This window comes from Tachypleus tridentatus, chromosome 4 (genome assembly GCF_004210375.1).
Source record: "Tachypleus tridentatus isolate NWPU-2018 chromosome 4, ASM421037v1, whole genome shotgun sequence".
NCBI lineage: Eukaryota > Metazoa > Arthropoda > Merostomata > Xiphosura > Limulidae > Tachypleus > Tachypleus tridentatus.
In genome coordinates, this window is record NC_134828.1 from 70057162 (window position 1) to 70078300 (window position 21139).

The 21139-nt window shown below is 29.4% G+C and overlaps 1 protein-coding gene across 4 annotated transcripts in view; it reads right to left on the bottom strand.

The window, feature by feature from the left end:
* Positions 1-21139, bottom strand: part of LOC143249389 (unc-112-related protein-like) — a 32419-nt gene continuing 11280 nt past the window's right edge. For all 4 annotated transcript variants that reach the window (XM_076499155.1, XM_076499156.1, XM_076499158.1 and 1 more), the window contains 8 exons: positions 18230-18332; positions 13695-13802; positions 11942-12114; positions 11487-11611; positions 9573-9679; positions 7192-7407; positions 5259-5405; positions 1-4610 (listed from right to left, as the gene is read on the bottom strand). In XM_076499155.1, coding sequence (XP_076355270.1) covers positions 4320-4610; positions 5259-5405; positions 7192-7407; positions 9573-9679; positions 11487-11611; positions 11942-12114; positions 13695-13802; positions 18230-18332 — 1270 coding nt within the window. In that variant the 3' untranslated portion in view covers positions 1-4319. The remainder of the gene's footprint in view (positions 4611-5258; positions 5406-7191; positions 7408-9572; positions 9680-11486; positions 11612-11941; positions 12115-13694; positions 13803-18229; positions 18333-21139) is intronic.

Consider the following 21139-nt stretch of genomic DNA (forward strand, 5'->3'; position numbering starts at 1 on the left):
TTGCTACACAACTATTATTATTCAAATAAAATACAGAATTTTTCAAACATGCTTACATAACTATAATTAATGCTCTCTAAATAAAATAAAATATAAAACACTGGTATAAATATTCTGGTAAAGTATTTGCAACATGCATTGCCGAAATCCTAAGACATCCTTAAAATATTCAGTTAGTTGATACATAAAATTGTGTATAAGTTTATAACTGTTCCAACTAAACTATCACCATTCTCAAAATCACAAAAAAATATTAAAATCTATATAAATCCCACATACATAATAGTGGATTTGGTAGTGACACACAGTGGCGTAACTACTTATTCATGAAAAAGTATACCAAATTATTAAATTACACAATTATGTTTGAGTATGTGTGAAAGTGGCTTTATGAACATGTTTGCATCATTTCTTTATCATAAAGAGAGAAAAAATAACCTTTTTACAGAAAGTTAAAATTTAACATGACCTGAAACTGTTTCCAACTAACCTGGCATATTAAATTTCAGCTATTATTTGGTAATAAAGTTACTCAAACTTTACTAATTAATTCAACTGGTTAAAATGTTTGCCTGATGTACAGAGAATCCTTTAGACACTGTTTTGACTTATCCAAAAATTAAGCTTTGACTATAAACCTTTTTGATATTTACATTCAAGTAAGTATTACTGAAATGACCATAGATTTATAATGATAATCAGAAATAGTTTCTTGAACTCTTTTGCCATTTATGCAAAGCCACATGATTCCACTGGTCATCAAAAATATTTTCTTAATTTTTTGCCATACAACTATTGCTCTTAGATGCAGACTCAAATATCTATACAGGTGGGAGTTACAAAAAATCACAAACAAGTAAAACAATGCTTACTGCAAACTTGTACTAAAACAGTTTTTAGTTATACCATTCTTCAGAAAGTAAATTTAAAATAAGCAAAAAATGTAACACAAAAATATAACAATTTATGCATATAAAATCAGGAAAAAGTTACTTCTTGGCAAATAATATAAAACCAACTAAAAATTGGATATAAAATGTAAAGCATCTTAAAATAAAATATTGTAATTATTTATTCATTAAATTGGGGAAATAACTGAATTCTTAACTGAGACATTTTTAACTAATGAAAGATCAGTATCTTAAATATAATCTATATCAAAAAAGTATCTCTGCTGCCAACTTATAATGTTTCTATTCATATAAAAGATATGGTTTCTGTTAAGTTCTTTAATACACACCTTATGATCTTCCATACATACCTTAGGTACATATATGCATTCGATGGCACAAAATTCTTTATAAAACAATGTAGTATCCGTTATCTTATACATGAAGTTAAGTATCTTACCAACCCCTAATTTTAATATTCAAACAACTTAAAATATATATGTATATAAATAACATTCCATGTATACAATATTTCAAAAAGGTAAACAAAACAGTATTTGTTTTTAAATCCATATGTAAAGTTGATTACATGAAATGAAAATTCTATATCAATGATATCTTTTTTCCTACAATGATCAAAAACAGCGTTTTAGAAAAATCTCCAATTACAAATGTCTATGGCTGAAATGTATTCAATTTATATGATGTCATAATTCTACATTTCTAAAACATTCCTACACAAATGCAAGGCATGTTTTTGGTCATTTTAACTTTATTGAAAAATTATAAAATGTATTTTAACTTGCCAAGACTTTGTATATAAGGCACAAGTGATATGTAGTTATAACAACTTGAACACAAGAGGAAATCTCTTTCTCTAAAAAACAGTGGACTTAAAAGTGTGTAACCTTCACAAACACTTAATATTTAAACAATAATTTTAAAAGCTTAACATTTTTATTAAAAACAGAAAAATACTAACCATTACATTTAATACAGTTTTAAAATTACTAAGACAATGAAGATATAAACAGTTCCAATGATTACTGTCATTTTCTTCATCTTTAACAAATTTCTCAATTATGTAAGATGATTTTACATGATAAATGTATATTTTTTCTTTCATTTATTTTGATACCATTAACATTATTTTCAATATTTAATATAAGTTATACTTTTCATTATAAAAAAATATACCCATATACATGTCTTCAAAGACATGTTCCAAGAATTAATTCAGACCTTTTACACACCTCTGTAAAAATAAAAAGTTATTTAGCAGTCACGTTTCATTTCATGAGTCAATTGTACTGTTAGTAAGTTTAACTTTGTGCTTTGATATTTAAAGACCATTTTCAAAATCATGACATCACTAAATGTAACAAATTATTACTGATTAAACTCAAGTAGATGAAAACTACAAATACAATAGTTCAGAGCTTATTCAAAAACTGATAGCTTCATGTTCCTTTCTAGCTACAGGGTTTCTTCAAGAGTTGAGTGACTAACAATCAATACTTTTAACAAGTACCTTAACATAAGAGCCAATCAAACAATATAATTAATGTAACTATTTGTAAATTTTGTATACATCCTCATATTAATTTGAACACTTTTTACTATGACTTTCGTTTTTTAGTTTAAAATTTGAAACTTCTGGTAGAATACATTAAAAACAACCCCCACAGCTACCACCAATATATATATATAACAAAAAATACATTTACATAAACCATCTACACGTGCTACTTCAAATTATTTATTTACCTAGCTACAAAGCTGATGTTTCAATGTAAATGTATGCTAAAATTACAATTTCGATCTTAGCTAGACAAAAATGTATCTCCAAAATATACACAGAATAAAAAATAGAGATATTATATTAAACATGAATATTTGTTACTTTAGCGTGAAATATATAGGAAAAATCTGCCTAATGTAACACCTTTCACTGTATGTAAAATAAAGTTTATTTATAACACAGCATATATAACATAATCCAATGCACATGATGTATTGAGTAACAAAATTATTTCTTAGGACAGCGTTATTTCTTGTACTTTATTTTACCCATTTGGTATTTAAGGTCATTCATCATTATTTTCTCCACTCTTTTAAAGCTTTTTGGCAGATTATGTTAATTTAAAATGAATATAATTAAATAATAAGTGTGAACAATCTCATACAACTGAGCAAATGTAATGATTTAACTCTCATTTGTTAAGTGTTAGAAGATAAAATAGGTTGTCCTGCAATATAACAAAAGGCTTCCATGCACATAAAAAGTATTTAGTTGTTAAAAAAAACAGCATCTGGAAGATTTGAAACTTTAAAGTGTTTGAAAGTGACTGAATATCTTCTTTAGACATAAGGCACTAATTTTATTTTAACTGTATTTGGCAATTTACTTTCATAAATTTATCAATTTTTTTTAAATGTCACAGAAGAAAAGTACAAAACTTCATAATAAAACTTATCAATAATTTCTCAATCTCAAGAGTGACAAATCTTCATACTTTCAAATGATTGTTTCATTTCTTATTCTGCCAACATTTCTTAACAGGTTTTTTAAAAGTATTTCTTGTATTTGTTACAATAATTTATAATATTAAAATATGTTTATCTCAGAGACATGTGACCGAGTTAAAGTGCAAGTTACACTTGAACTGTCCTGAGTATTAATACTTCACAAAAACACCCTGGATTTACTTTTTATCCTTTTTTTTTCCACAGTTGCTCATAAAATTTTAGAATAAGTTTTGTGATACATCATCAAAAACATCTCATGCACAGTAGCAAATAATTAATCATATTACTACAGTGTATAAACAATTTCAAACTCTTCTACCAGGAGAGAGAGAGAGAGATTTTAAGACAGTATACAAATATCATCAATACTGCAACAGGTATACAATGTACTGTGATACAAACAGTACTTGGTGTGCAATGGAACATGTTAAATATTACTAACCAGTAGTAAACTGATACTACTGGTTAGTATTGCAGTCAAGCCTAGAATAAGGCATGTTTTTAATGGGTTAATCTAAAATCTTCAGAAGTAAATCACATTGTGAAAGAAAACTGACAATCATAACTCCATTCTGTAATCCTCTGCAGATTCCTTAGTGGATATAAAACATCACAAGTTACTCATCTTGTGTATGGCACAATCATAACAAATAGTATTTTCTAATAGGTTCTAATAACAAATAGTATTTTTTCAACTACACTGCCTTTTTTCTCTCTCTCTCTCCCTCTCTCTCTCTGCATGAATATAAACTTGTTTTATATGCCCATTTTCACTGACAAAAGTTGTTAAAATAGCATCATATCTTAAGTTTATACTTTCAAGAATAGATTATGAATTTATTTTAGTAAATTTTACAAGCAAAGTTTATTGGCACTTCATTACAGCTTACAAATATAGATTCAAACCCAACCACCTGTCAATTTATGAAACAATTCTTCATTAAGTGTTTGGTTTTGATCTTTAGACCTCATGGATAAGAAGATATAGCCTCCAATGAATTCATGCACAACCTTGCAATCAGCTGTCAAACAACTAAAAGCAATTGTTTCTTCTTCAAACTGAACCTCTACCTGTTTAACTTCCCAGTTGACATTCCATACCTTCATAGTGTTGAATCTCCAAGTTTTGATGTGGTCTCCTGTGTGCAGGTCCATTCGCATCAGTCTATTATGTGCAATTCCAAGGAGATCCTAGATAAGAAAACTAGATATAGTTCAAATTTTCTTATAGTAAACTAAGAATATTTTATAATAATCCAGTTTCATACACTAAATCAAGCAATAAATTTAATTAATCCTCCAAAAAATTAATCTAAACATTCTTCTAGCCAAACACCTAATACTACATCAAATATTCTATCAAGATTAGACCTAATCCCACCCACTGCTATCACAAAACAATCTTTCTCAGGACTTCCCTGAAGACAACAGCTGACAAGCAGACAAAATGTGGGATATAAACTAGATAGTATTAGCATCATGTGATAAAAAAAAAGATATAGGTGATTGTATAGGCTACTAAGCATGACAATTACTGATATCCAATCACCACAATTTTAACTTAAATACCTAAATATAAGAAGTACTTTTATCACATTCATCTTTTCTCAACTACCTGAAATACAAAAAAAAAAATATCCTTCTTTGTCAAGATTCTATCCTAACAAGTGTTATGCATCACCTCGTAAAAATAGATTCTTTCCAAATGAAATATGTCAAAAACAGGTCAAACATTCTAAAAAACCATCTCACCAAAAATTAATCAGTACTAATTAGAGTGAGCCAAGGTATAGAATTTATGAAATCAAGCCAGTAAAGTACATTATTAAATTTACTTACCTCTCGTTTACAACCTTTAAATTTTACTACAAAAAGTGAAATCCCAAAGTCAGGCAAAGCCTGCCATGCTTTGATGAAGTGTAATTTTGCATCAACAAGAGTCAGGTCTTTCACATTTGCATGGGCTTCCAACATACGATTTACAATCTGAAAAAGGAAAAAATCAGTAACCAAAAAACATTTAAGCACTAATAACAACTGTTTTAATCCAAATTCATTAGTTATTATAGTTTCTCTAAAACTTGTATAATACAACAAAATCAAATTTACTTAATTGAAGACAACACTAGCAAAAAAATTAAGCATGAAGCAATCACATGTTTTTACTACTATTTAGGATACAAAATGAAATATCTCATGTTAGTAAGTTACTTTCAAATATTCAATTAAAATACAATATTTAAGTTACTACAGCAACAATTTTGTGGTTTGTATAATCCAAAGACTAAAAAATATAAATTATACAAAATTATATTATTCTGATTGAATTTGTGTTTTTTCTAAAAAAAAAAAAATCAAATAATGCCATTACTTCATGGAAAGTCATGCTAGAACTTGGAAAATAAATTATTAATACTTCAAATTTTATAGTTTGATCTAAAATGTTAAGTTAATAACACTGGGGAACACTTTCAGTAACTTTGAGTTGCATTGGATATTTTAACTGATTCTGAAGGAGTTTTAGGCGCTGATTTCAAATCTGAAATTAGTTTTTCTCTACAAGCTCTAGTTTGTATGCAATTTGAGGTTAATGAAATTGTACAAACATGAACTTGCGTAAACCATGTATAAGCATTTTCACGTCCATATATATAGATAGCTTCTAATATTTTGATCATTCTTCTTTTGTTTCAGATCAAACATGGCTTCCAAAAATAGATATCATTGCAGAAACAAGCCTGATGCCTTCTGCTACATATGTGGGTGTTACACACTCAATCGTCAGAGACGTAACATATCCTCGTTCGTCAAGCGTGCCTACAAGGCATGTTTTGAAGTTCATCTTGGTGATCAAGACAAGCAATGGGCTCCTTATGTTGTGTGCCACAATTGTGAGGAAATGCTTCGAGACTGGACTAAAGGAAAACGCAATGGTCTGTCTTAAAAAATAAATAAAAATGTCAAATTGCATAAAATCTGTAGCTTGCAGACAAAAACCGAATTCAGATTTGAAATCAACACACTCAAATTGACTATAAAAAGGTCTTTTTTTAAATGCAACAAAATGAGTGTTCCCCAGTGTAATCAGTCATTGATAAAGGTTTTTCAGAATTAAATTTTTTAATGTTTATTTTTCTACTTTTCTTAAAACTTGTCTCATAAAATGCTGTTAAATCTTGGAAAAACAATAGTAGTAGTTGCAATTTGATAAATAGAAAAAAAATGTGAATATCAAACAATAATTGGTATCATTGAAATATATTTTAGCATTTACAATATTTTTTTATTTTAAATTTCCTTTTTTTTTAAATATGCTTATCTTGTAAATCATTTATGACATTTTAACTATTAAAACAAATGGTCAACTTCAACAGTGCAAGACTGTTGTGTTATGCAAAAAAAAAGAAAGAAAACTTGACATTGTTTCACCACCACATAGAAATAAGACAAAAGTATACTCATTTGTGATTTGCAATGTACATTAATACATTCTATACGCAGGAATTTTAAGTATTACACATGATGCCATTAACCTCTTTTGAACTCTTAAAACTCCAATTAGTATTTCCACTAAAGTATAAGCTAAAATTAACATTGTAGGTATCCAAAGTTTAAAATTTTGCATTCATACTACCAGTATCATTTGTTATCAGAAGAAAAAAATCCCAAAATATCTTTTTGATTTACATTTAACTTCTACAGATAATTACACACTAATATACTAACACATACAATCTTAAAGATGCCCCAAAAAATTCAAAACATAACAAACCTCTTTGTCCCTCCAATTTCTGAGAAACCTGAGGGCAATGTAATCATCAGGGTTGATGTCCACTTGTGAAGGACTGATGGCAGGAGAAGGAGCTGGCCGTTGCATACTGAGAAACTCCAAGATAGTTTTTACTTCCATGTCATAAGAACTATCTGCCATGGTCTTCCCTTTAGAAGCCAGTCGACAGGCAGCCATCCACTTAGCATACTGCTGTTCCTGGTGATTAATTAGTTTAACCAAATTTAACCAGACTAAATTAAACCACAAAAGAACTGAGTATTGTAATTACACTAAAGAGCACCCCCTTTAATTGCATGGTGGAATACATTTTTTATCAAGTAAAATAAAAAATATATTGCTAATCCTCTTTTTTTCTTCAAATTGCTGGATCTTTTCTCAGATACAAAGCCACTTCAAACACACAAGTTAAAAAGGATCTCTTTCTGGTTACATTTCAAACCATTTACGACTATTTCTTGGTGATTAATAACGTTATAATTTGATAGACCACAAATGTGTTCATTCTTTCTGGATTGGAATGAACTTCTTGTTGAACATGAGCCAAAACCTTGTTGTCAGCAAAAAACTGATAGCCTGGGATAGTTTCATTACTTAGAAGCCACACGATACAGTGACTTAAGATTCCTTGGAAAACCTATTCAAGTCATTATTGCTCATGTTGTTGTTGTTATGGTGGTAAGGCTGCAGCTTTATCCATGACTTAATCTAGTGTCATCTGTGAAACTAAATTCAATCCTAAACTTTGGCACCCTTGTAGACATTCTTTTAAGTAATATCTATTTTTTTTGAGACTGACTAGACATTCATAGTATTCAACAGCTAGAGTCAAGTAGTGCACAAGTTTCTTCTTTAACAGAAAATGACCTGTAATAGACTTGACCAAATTCCTCCAATGCAAAAGCCAAATATAAGATGTGCCCTCAAGCACACTGCTCTCATTGTCCTCATGGATGTATGTTTTTGTTGCTTTTCCACATTCACCAACCAGTTTTGATATAAACTTCAAACATATTTCTTCAAATCTAATGCAAGTGATTTCCCAGCACCACATATCTTTGTTACATTAATCACATTTTAACTGTGTTTCACTCTCCAGTTTGTTTTTATGTGAGAGAACAACACACTTTTTGTAGCCATAACTAAGAAACACACCTTAGACACTAAAAACATAAAACATGTCACTGCTTTAAACTGACTAAGACTGACACAAGCAATAAGAAAATGCTTAAATACTGCATACACACAATTAAAGCAAATGCGTTCTTTAGTGAAATGTGCATGAAACTAGTAGCTCATGTCTTATAAGCAAAATGTCTGGTATTTTTGGAAGACTGACCTTAAACATGGTCCAATACAACCAGAGAAATTTTTTCATATTTTTAATTTATGCCTTTTTAAGGCTTTTTATAGGGTCAAAAGTCAAACAACCCCAAAATGTATATTTTTCACTCAAATCCAGTCATACTTACAGCAATCAGAATTAAAATTGGTACAAATATAAATTTTCATGCACTCAACACACTGATATACAAAAAAGTTGGATTTGCTAATTCTGGGTCAATTTAGGAGTGGGAGAGAGATTAACAGCTCACAGAAAGAAATAAGCATAATTTTGGAATTGAGTCAATTCATGATTGCAATTTGACCAATTTATATTAAATTTGGTACAAAGATACACTTCTACAGGTCCTACACTTTGATAAACAAAATTGGTGGGCTTGCCCACTTTTAGTAATGAGAGCATAGTTTTAGCATTTTTTAACAATTAACATCTTATATATTTTTTGGTCAATTTATTTAGTATCTGATACAAAGATACTTTTGTTTTAATTGGTCTACAACTGAGTGTAGACAATTTTGGAATGTCTGCCTTTTTTTTTGCTCAATTTTTCCAAAAAAGTGCAATTTGTGGTTTTTGTGAACTATTCATGTGTATGAGCATTCAACATATATGGGATTTGATACAAAGATACCTTACTGCAGGTTCCAAACGGTAATACAGATAATTAAAAACTTTTCTATGTTTTTCACAATTTTTCTGGTAGCAAAACTGGCTATATCAGTATTGCACAGCAAAAAAATATTGCATTCGTCCATCAATGGTGGCATCTTTGATTTTATATAACATTTGAGAATATAACCATATTTGATGCTGTTCAAAATCATTTTGTACAGACAAGACTCACAAACGTCTCTTTTATTTCATTAATTAATTAAGGTAAGCTTAAGCCACATCTTTAACACATTTTTTGTAGTTATAGTAAGTTCATTATTAATAATTTAATTTTTTTTATATGTTCAAGGACATGTACTTAAATTATTTCATTAGCTTATAAAAGTAACCACTCTAAGAAACTTACATTATCACACCTGATCCAATAATCAACCATACCCTTCTGACTAGGCACCTCTAGCTTTATCCCATACTTTTCCTGTGCCAGACTTACATCAGGTGAAACTTCAGATCCTATTAGAATTAGTCCAAATTAGCCAATTTAACATTGTAGCACAATATAATTTTATAAGAATGTCAGCAGTAGTTTCTATTACATTTTTTCTAAAGCATAATATATTATACTCAATAAAATTACTATTAAGTTACCATCAACAAAATTACTGTACTGTTTTTCTTACCTTCCTATCTTAACAAATATAGAATTCATTAGATTCTTATTTGGAAAAAGCAATATTTTTATAAAAATACTTCAACAGAGGATTGTTTACGATGTGGTGTAATGACACCATCTTTTACTATGTATAAATCCACTGTGGATAATGACTACTGTTCTGCAGTATAGTTTCCATTACAAAAATATTTTTGCAACATACTTAAGATCATGCTGCCTGCCACAATTTTATATGCTTTACAAAGTCTGTCAATAATACATAGTTTGGTTTGAATTCTGCATAAAGCTATACAAGGGCTACCTGTGCTAGGCATTCCTAATTTAGCAGTGTAAGACTAAAGAGAAGGAAGTTAGTCATCACCATCCACTGCCAACTCTTGGGCTACTCTTTTACCAATGATTAGTGGGATTGACCATAACACATTATAATGCCCCCACAGCTGAAAGGTCAAGCATGTTTGGTATGACAGGGATTTGAACCAGTAATCCTCAGATTGTGAGTAGAGCACCTTAATCACCTGACCATGCTAGACCCAATAATATACAAATGTTGACTTTCATGGGCACATTTGAGCAACTCAAATATACAGAAGTCAAAAATGATGAATTATACAACTTAATCCTCATTTGTACCATACCTTATGGATAAATTGGCATGTTGACTTGGACATTTAGCCAGATGAAATCTAGACTGGGGATTAAAAATTGTTTGGGAAACTTACTTTTATAACAGCACTCTAATGAGGTAGATTCATGATAAAACTGAGTTTGGTGCTGAGCTTTATGCTGCATAGCCTAAAATGTGTAATTAATACCACTGATACAGTTAATAAATTAAACAAAAATACATTGTGTAAAGTCTTTCACTTACAGTCCAATGTCTATTAAATGTATTACACATCTTAGTAAACTACAAATGAGTAAGAGAACAAAATTTCATGACTTGAAACTAATTTGCAGAAAACAAATCTCAAAAAAATAATGAAACTTTCTAAAGTACCACTCATCCATGCTACAAGTTTTTAATGGGAACTGAGCAAAATCTGTTTAAACCAGGCTTAAACGATTTTTTTTTAATGAACTGTCAGCCTAAATCCATCCATTGCTGAATGTTTTGTCTCAAAGAAGCAACATGCATTCTGTACAAACAAAACTTGTATTTTATCACAGAGTAATGGTGTCAGCATAATAACATACAGAGTTCATCTTTGTATTTTTCTAAACATTCATCAATATAATTCAACACTACAAATAATTTTCTTGAAAGTCCAAAAATTTCATGCCTACTACACTTTCAAGATCACAGAATAGGAAAACTGTAAAGTAACCATACCAGAAAGTTAATTTTAGGCACTACTTGCACTTGGAAATTATAATGCTTTAATTACAAGATAGCCAAGGCATTTCACTTGTGTTGTCACATATAATGGTATAAGATAAGGCAACTGCACGTACAAATTGTTGCATAGATCATGAGGAAAAACTATTTGTGTGGTAATGCTACAGAACTTAAAAGAGAAGATTGTAAATAATTAAAAAACATTTTTGATATTCAAAAAATATATAATAAATTTCATAAATTTATCTCTAATGTATTTAAGAAAGCATACCTTTAAATTTATCTCTAATGTATTTAAGAAAGCATACCTTTCAGTTCAATAATCACTGATGGTACACTACGATTTTCTTCGTGGTTTTTATAAATGGCCAAGCTGGTGTCTTTGAATGAGAAGAAGCATCGCTTGAAACCCTTTAAGGTGAATCGTTTAGGTCTAAAAAACAAATTTTTTTAAATGTGGTAAATAATAATGAACATGAAAATTACTTTCATCATTTTCCTTACATTGTACAAACTCAGCAACCACAAACATCATGTTAAGTATAAAACTTACTTAAAATTCTTTATTTTTTAACAAGTGAATTGAAAAAAAAAAAAAGAAATAGAAATTACCACTGAACCAATTTATATTTCATAGATCTCTTTGGCAAAAAGTATTTAAATATGATACCTTTAATACTTAATACAAAAGAGCCACATACCCAATAACATCATTCAGTAATATTTTAATATAGAAAACGTATAATAATCTAGAACAACATACTTCATGTATCTTAGATAATCTGAAAGCTCTGGGACCTTAGTAAGGTCTCCATTTCTTTCACTGAGCATAGATCCTTCTAAAGATACTTGAAGGTCAGTCAAGGCAGCATCCACATCATCTTCTCCTTTCTGGGAGTCAGGCTGGGGTACATTAGCTTGCATGTTAACCTGTAGCTATAAAGACAATTAAATGTTTAAAACAGTTATCATATTGAAATTCATACTTTTCTTACAAAGTAATTTCAAAAATTTACCAAATTTGTTTTTCTTTTCATTTTTGGAAAAACACAAATATGATGGAATAATCTTGTTCGTACATATTTTATACTCCTAAGTGCAAAAGGTACTTTTGAAATACATTGTGTTACTTGTGTCTATATTACCATTATGTCAGTATATTAAAAAATTAATCTGTAATCACAATGTGAACAAATATGAATATACCACTTTCACAGAATTCTAAGCATCTAAAGTGTTCTAGTTTGAAAACATAGAACTTCAGTAGCTACTCTTTAATTTTGAAAGTGAGATAAAATTTGAAAATTTAACTTTCTAATGTTTATTAATGGTTGCTGAAAGAATATTTTTAAGAAACAATTTTAGAAGCAATCCAACCAATCAGCAATCACATTTGTTGAGCTACAACTAACTTTAAGGTAACTTCTTGGAGTTATGGATATCAAATAACAGAACTGTTAAATGATGAAATGCTCCACAGCTGTCTAATAAAGTTTGTTACTTTGTAAATATTTATGTACCTGTTTACCACTTTCAACTTACAGTGACAACTCGAACAGTAACATGCACAATTTCCAATCATTCTGTTGTCCTGCACTCTTTGGCAACCTCTTCAAATAATGAGCAATGCAGTACTAATGAAGAAACATGTGACATACCACTCCATGTTTGTGGGAAATTACACATAGATATCCCCCAAGCAGTGTTTGATGCAAATACTTATAACCATAAGGAGTATTTTTATTTTTAGCCTGAAAATCACTTTGCATTCAGACAGACAATTATAGTAAAGGCTTTAAAAACTCACAAATATTTAATATAAATACTTTATTAAAAAAATATTTTATGAAAAACAGGCTAATAATGCTTACAAAAGTTTTAAAACAAGTTTTGTAAAGATATGCTTGGTAAGTTCAGAGTTCAGGTTCACCATTCTAGGGCTCAGATATGTGAACCAAACTGTGTGGAAAGATTTAAATAAAGTTAGCTATATGCACCTAACACTCAACAGTCTAATGATAAATGTCTTGATGGTTAATATATTACCTAACATTGTCACTGCAGTTTATGATCTGAACAATACAGTTACATTTGGATGACAGGCTATTTCACACCTTCATGATCTATTTAGGCAATTATAACACTATATTACAACAACGTCAATAAAACTTTGATATATAATAAAATTTCAAAATGAAACGTATGTTCTATCAATACTTATCACATTAAAATTAGTTACGAAGGATTTTATATCAAAAGAAAATATATATATTTATAGACAGATACATGTCAATACAGCTCCAACTAATTTACCTTCACAACTTTAAATAATTAGTATTTTCAACATCAATCATTTTCTTCATTCTATATCCTATGATGAATTTTGTACATATTGTAAAAGCTGCTTTAGCATTACTTTAAAAAATTAAAAATATTATAACCATGTATCATAAAAGCTGATGAGATCAACATGTTTTATTATAACCTTGAAAAGGAAAAACAAGAATAGAACCAACCTGCAATGCTGCAAACATCATCATTTCTTCATCAGTGCAGTCAATTTCTTCCGTTAGTATGGACCATCTAGCTTGTTCATATATTTGATTAATTCTTACAGCATCATACTAATTGAAAGAAAACCAAAATGTGAGAAACTGATTTTCTCAAAGATAAGTTTAAGCAATCAATTCATGTCTAATTAATATTTTATATATTTATATACAGAATTTAATTAAACAATTTTATTATGTTGTATGTAAAAAAATTGGCATCGTGATAAAATTTGTAATTCAATCACAAATTTGATTGAATTTTAAAAAATTCACATTTTTTAAATCATAGTAAAATAATTTACTATAATAGTTACAAAGAAAATTTGTAATTCACATTTTATTACATATATTTTAATTTCTCATTTTGAAAGAAAATATTTAAAATAAATGTAAAATATGCTTTTCATTTTGCTTACCATGTGATGTTTTATTTTTTTCTTGCTAAGTTTATATTTTAGTACAGTTGCCAAACAATGTCTATAGTGGTTAACAAATTAGGAACTAAAACTTCAAACATTTACAAGCTAGAATATAAAATAAGAATCTCCCATCTTTTCTGATTTGTTGAAATATCAATATACTTTTCAAATCTGCAAGGGTATCCCCATCCACTACTCCATTTTTCTTAAACCTTTTGTCTACTCATACCTATTTCTCTTAAGTACTAATTTATAATCAACAGAAAGATCACCAAACTATGTAAATCTGACAGTCATTTATAATTAGCATGAAGAAGAAACTTGTAAATGATAGGAGATTTGAAATCTATTGAGTAAATCATCACTCCAAACAGAAATAATATTGTTTATAACCTATATACAACTCGGGTAGAAAGGCAGGCAAATTACTGGTTTTATGTACCAGTATAGTAACTTGATAATTTTTTTTGTTTTCTAAAATGTATCTTTGAAATCTACAAAAATCAATTTGGATTTCCCCTCCACTTCAGAGAATAAATGAAGCTTTCAGCAAGGCTTAGCAAGTACAACATCTTAAGAATTAGGAATCACTGTTTTTCTATATATTTGTTATTTACTATGTTATGTTTTAAGAAAAATAACTAACAATTAAATACACACACACACTCAACTGCATATACACACACATGCACTTACTTTGTACGCTTACACTACTAAATTTCCACTGTCACAAGAGAGTAACTAATATCTCAAATACCTATAAATATTACTGAATTGGCCAAGACTTTGTATAAAGCTATATCATAAAACATTTTTTCACTTTCATTATTTTAGATAATTAACTGCAACCACTGTACTACAAACAAGCTGACAAATCTTTTTGTATTGTGTTCTCAGACCTGAGGTTATGTTAAACTTATGGATTTGTTCTGGTAATTACACTGAACAAGCTTATTTGCAACTGACTGTGTTATATTACGATGTCACATTTAAAGAGCCTAATGTTAAAAGTGGTGATTCATTGTTTTATGATAACAGTTTTCTACTTTAACTACTAACAGTAGAGCAAACAGAAACTCTCAGAAGTATTTTGGAACATGATGGATATTATTAAAGAGAACAGAACAGTTCTACTCATTTTATTTTACATTTTTCAACCTTTAAAACCTTATGATGGTTACGAAGATGGCATAATTGACCAAGCCTTAAATAAGGTTAGAAATGAGAAAATACATATTAACGTACAAAGTTTTTTGACAAAAAATTATTTCATATTTAAATAGGAGGTTTTAGATATAATGCAATATAATCTGAAAATTATCAAAGGAAAAAATATTTTCAATCATAATATCTTTGCATTCAACATTTCACTCCATATATTTACAATGCAATTTTTAGTAAAAGTACTTAATTAAAAATTCTGATTTTTTGTTTACAAAAGACTTGAAATGTTTGTTAAAAGTTTAAAAAATTTCAAGAAGATGCATAAGATACTTTAAAAGTTATAGCATGTAAACTTCAATGGTGATTTTGGGGTCTCATGGTTGGCGTAATCCACCAAGTCAGTAGCTAACGAGTTAAATGTAAATATCAAATCCAGTAAAGTAACAGTATTGATGCTTTGTAATCAACATGTTACATGAAAAACACATACTGTATAAAAATGTAAACAGTTAGAATCTCAACTTTCTAACTTAAATATATCAGAAACAACATTCTGCATTTAAATTAACTTAAAACAGAGGAAAATTTTAACATAATTTTGGTTCATTCAAGCACTTGCATGTCAAACTCAGACTTCCAAATGATGTTAAGAAATCTAAATTTGCAATCAAACAAACAGACATATGGCAGTATTAGGACACATTCATGGCTAATAATTAGATGATTATAGGATTTTAGCAATAATTAACACTGATATGGTCAAATGTGAGCCTTTCCCAATAACTGACAAACATGAGAAATGCAAATATTTAGAATCTTCCTTCAAAAAGATAACAAAGAGCTAATTAGATGTTTTTTATTATTTAAAAAAAAACCTTAAAGTTTTCAAATGTATAAGTCATTGCATACTATGCTACTGATTAACAAGTTTATTGTGGTATTTTGTAGTAAGGTAACCTTCAAAAATAGTACACATACAAAATTATTCGGTTATGATCTTTCAAAATTTAAATATTATTTGTCTGTTATTCTTTACGTTATTTTGTATGCTGCTCAAATTGAATTCTGAAGAAAAAATAGTTACTTTAAATTTATATGAATTCTCTTTTCTATAAATACAGATTTATAAAGCTGAATTGGTAGCAAAACATACAAATATTATAGGAATAAACTGTTAACACTCTAAAGTCATTAAGTTGAAAGTGGCCAATTAATGACAGTTAATTATTAAAAATGCATTAAAAATACACCAAATCTGATATTAGTCCCTTATGATCTATTATAATAACTTAATAATGCTAACATTTTACAAACAACCAAAAAGCTTTTCTTATGTTAACTACTGACGCATACAAAAACATTAATTCTGATATATAGTTGTTTTCAATATTGTACAACAATGTTAACAAGTCATCTTGTACATATTTTTCTATTTTTTAAGAAATGGGAATTATAGAAACTCAGTAAAAATAAAAAAATAGGAGATGAAAAAAATAGAAGAATTATAAGTTTACTTTGCTCATTGATTATGTGTATTCAAAAGCAAAATGCATATAGTTAATGACAATGATCATTACAGCATTCATGTAGGACTAATCTATGTGCATAAATGAACTGTACTATATTATGCAAGTTTGTCTTGGTTGTCGAACATAAACTCGGTTCCCAAAGCAAGATGTCATGGCCCAAACCCGCGAAATAACCTGACTGATGACCCGAACAACCCTTCAACCATTTTCAGCCCACACCAAGCTTGCCCAAAACATTTTACCCGCACCTGTCGCTCAGTCGACACATCTGCTGAAATCTGCTATGAACGTTCTCGTTTTTCTTTGTTTGTTTTTTTTTGTTCTTCTAAATATTCTGATTAAATAAACCATCATGGGGTCAAAGGAGGATAATGAAAGCACTCTCATACTTTGCTACGAGATCTTTTTTCACATGTCTGACCTTGCTACACAGTTTGGTATGGTGAAGTATATAGTCTGTACCATACTGAAAAATAAAGAGGTCATCAAAGGAGCTGATGTTGCAAAAGGAGTGACAGTGCTTACGAAACAAAGATCACAAACAATGGAAGAGGTAGAAAAACTGTTGTTGATTTGGGTAAACGAAAAACAGTTAGCTGGTGATAGCATTTCTGAGACCATCATTTGTGAGAAAGCAAAGCAGTTGCATGCTGACCTCCTGAAAAACACCCCTGGAATGAATGCTGATACAAGTGATGCCTTTAAGGTCAGTAGGGGGTGGTTTGAAAAATTTAGGAAGAGAAGTGGCATACATAGTGTGGGTGCCATACAGAAACAAACCTCACTAGACAAGTTTTAATGAAATATGTCCAGTGTGTTTCAAGCAGGTTGTAGCAGTGCAAATAGACAGAAAAGAGAAAAAACACAAGAAGGAGAGTTACCTGAAGTTTTTATGGAAGGTGACTCCCCTTCCAAACAATAATAATTCTCCTACTCTCCACGTTCCTCACCACCTTTCACTTACGCCATCAGCTCTCCTCAGCACAGGTAGTGTGCAGTTAAATTTTCATTTATTGTTTTTTTATTGTGTTTATAGTTTTTGTGCTTGACTTTATGCATGCAAGTATTATTATACAGGTATAAATAAGCAGTATTTTTACTTAAAATGCTTCATAATGCATAATTTTTGGAGGTCTGTAATGGATTAATTTAATTTACAGTATTTCTTATGGGAAAAATTGATTCAGTTTTGAAGAGCCTTCTGGAACGGATTAAGTCTGGGAACCGAGGTACCACTGTATTGGAATCAAATTAAATAAAAAAAGAAAAACAAATTGTACACAGGGTCAGCACAGACTCTTTTTACCATTAGAAAACTGTCCATACATGAAATAAGTTAAACAAATAAAGTCCAATTAAAAATTTTTATAAACATGAAAGAACTTACTTTTGGATTCAGATCATAAAAGTGAAACAGTTTGTATTTCAACTGTAGTGTATCAAATTCTCTGACATCTTGTTCCATCAGTGAAAGAGAGGAATCCAGCCAGCTGCAAAGAATGAAATTAATAAATGCTACATAACAGTTACTTTATGTAAACAGTTTGTAAGCAATCTAAAAATTATTTTGTGTAGGAAACACATCTTTCAACATTTGTCCACTTTCTTCACATATGATAAGCTACTATATACAAACTCAGGGTGTGTGTGTGTGTGTGTGTGTGTGTGTGTGTGTGTGTGTGTGTGTGTGTGTGTGTGTGTGTGTGTATATATATATATATAGACAAAAGATACAGGACTGCTTATGTGCTTGAATGAAAACAAAGTGGACAAATGCAGCCACATTTTACTCATGTTACTAAGGCCACTGTAACACTTTAATAAAAACTTGCTTGCTTTAATAACTATTATTTCTAAACAATCTCTCTCTATTTTTGGGTTTGTGTAGGAGAAAAATTATCTCAAAACATATGACATTATTCAAATTAGTATATTAAGAAATATTCCTCAAATTCACCTCTACATATATGGCCTTAGTGTCCAATTTGTCCAACATATTTCTTATTATATGCATATGGGGTGAAATATTCCTTGCTTTTATACATATTGTTTCATGTTAGGTAAGTTAGACCATTATCTTATATGAAGGCTTTAATACAGTTTTTACATCAGTGTTTAAGTTACTAAACAAACCAGCAATTTCTGGCTTGCTGATAAGGGAAAAACTAGAATTAGCATGAATGTTTTTATGATTCTAAAATTAAAAAAAAAAGAACAGAAAAACCTCTAAATACTGCTACATTCTTTAAGTAGTTCAGTACAATTTGTTGGTCCTTTTTTGTGGGTAAAATATTAAATATTCTTTAGATAGATAAAGTAGGACATTTTTCAATAAGCAAATGACCTGTTCTTGTGTGATGGCATGTAGTTTTCTGTACACACTGGTAGTCAATGTACACAAAAAGCTATTTACCATATCTTCTTCATCCTTCTTCCTGTATGGTTTCACAATGTCAGTTATGCACAAAATACTTTTACTTATCAATATTAGCAATATGAATCTCTTTATACAGGAAGGTTCCTCTAGGCATATTTAAGCAATAAACATCATTCTTTCAATAGAAATAGACATTCATGAGCTTGTGTTAATCCAACAAAAGTACTTTTTTTAGTTCTGTTATAATGCTTACAATGTAGGTTTACAGTTATACTGTAATGGAAATGTATATGCACATATAGTAGAAAAAATACCTATAATTAAGAAAGGAAAATGTTGTCTGCAAACATTATTTTTACCACTGAAAAGAAGAATTACAAACATCCAAACAGCTGAAGACATTTAGAAAAGTGGTAGAGACAGGACAATAAATATGAAACTAAAATGTAACTACTGTAAGAGACAAATAGGAAATAAGTAATAAACTTAATAAAGAACATTATTAAATGACAAAGTCTCACAAGCAAATCACTCAGAGATAAAGCATCATTCAAAATGACAGATTTTTATTATTTACCAGAATTTGTAGTGAATACAGAAGAGATTTAAATATTTTGATAAAAGTTAAAAAATAAAAAAAATTAAAAATTACTCTTATACTTCAGATAATTGTAAGAAAACTTTTATTTCCACCAATGTTTCACTTTTGAAACTTTTTCAGAGCTAGGATATAAAAATTTTATTTGTTACTCTTAATAAGTCACAAACATTAAATGTCAGTAGAAGTAAAAATTCTCTTGTAATAATCTCTGGTATGAGAAGTGAGTTTTTTCAAAATTATATTACCAAAATGACAAGGTTAAAGAGAAGTCTCATAATGAAAGGAATCCACACATTGCATCTCCATAATTCAAAAGGATTAAGTATACATAGAGAAGGTGAGTAAAAATATTGGGCAGAATCCACCAACTTGATTATCTCAAAAGAAAAGAACATAATGAAATAGAAGCTTAGATTTTCCAGTAAGAAAATGGGTTTAATGGGAAGTAAATACAAACTCTCAAGATAAGGTAAATTAAGCTCTGAAAGTGAAAAATCATCTACTTCTAAGAAGAGGGAAGAGGAGGGCAAGCAACATCAGGATCTTCATGTAATGAACAAAAAAAAAAAGAGAGAAAAGTAGATATAATTAATCAGATGCATATTTAAATCATCTCCAAACATTTTTTTATAATGGTCATTTTCCATTACAAGATAAGCGACCACAAGTGAAGGTCCATTACAGCCTGAACATAAAGGAAGGTTCCATTATGAAACCAGATATGATGAAACAAAAATAATCTTCTCTACTTGAATGAAAATTAGAAAAATTCAAGATGCTGAAGAAGTTGAACACAAAGGGAAGCTTTTCTAACAGTCAGAGAAAATGTATGAGTAAAGCCTTTCAAATGATAACTTGCAGATAAATCATTTGAAGAATGAAATAGCAGCAAACAAACAGCTCAACAGTGAGAAAAAAGTAAGAATGACTGATCACCGATTTATAAAAAACTTCAGCTGATATAGACTAAATTAAACCTACCATGTGTACCAGATGTTACAGATGGGTTAAAGAAGTTTATGAGACATATAAATTTAGTGAATGATAGAGATTATGACATGGTGTTAAAAAACAAAAGAAAAAACTCAAAGAGTGTTAAATGTACAAGCTATATGTCCATTTTGAGATAGTATTATTTGAATTTGATATCATGAACAAATTACCTTGTATGATTAAAATATCTACAGTCACTACTATCACTACACGTAAACATTACCCAAATTTCAGCAAATTTGGTTCAAATAAGGAGAAACTTTTAAATCAAAATCTCAAACAGAAAATTAAAGCAAAAGGCTAGTGAATGTGAAAAAAATCATACA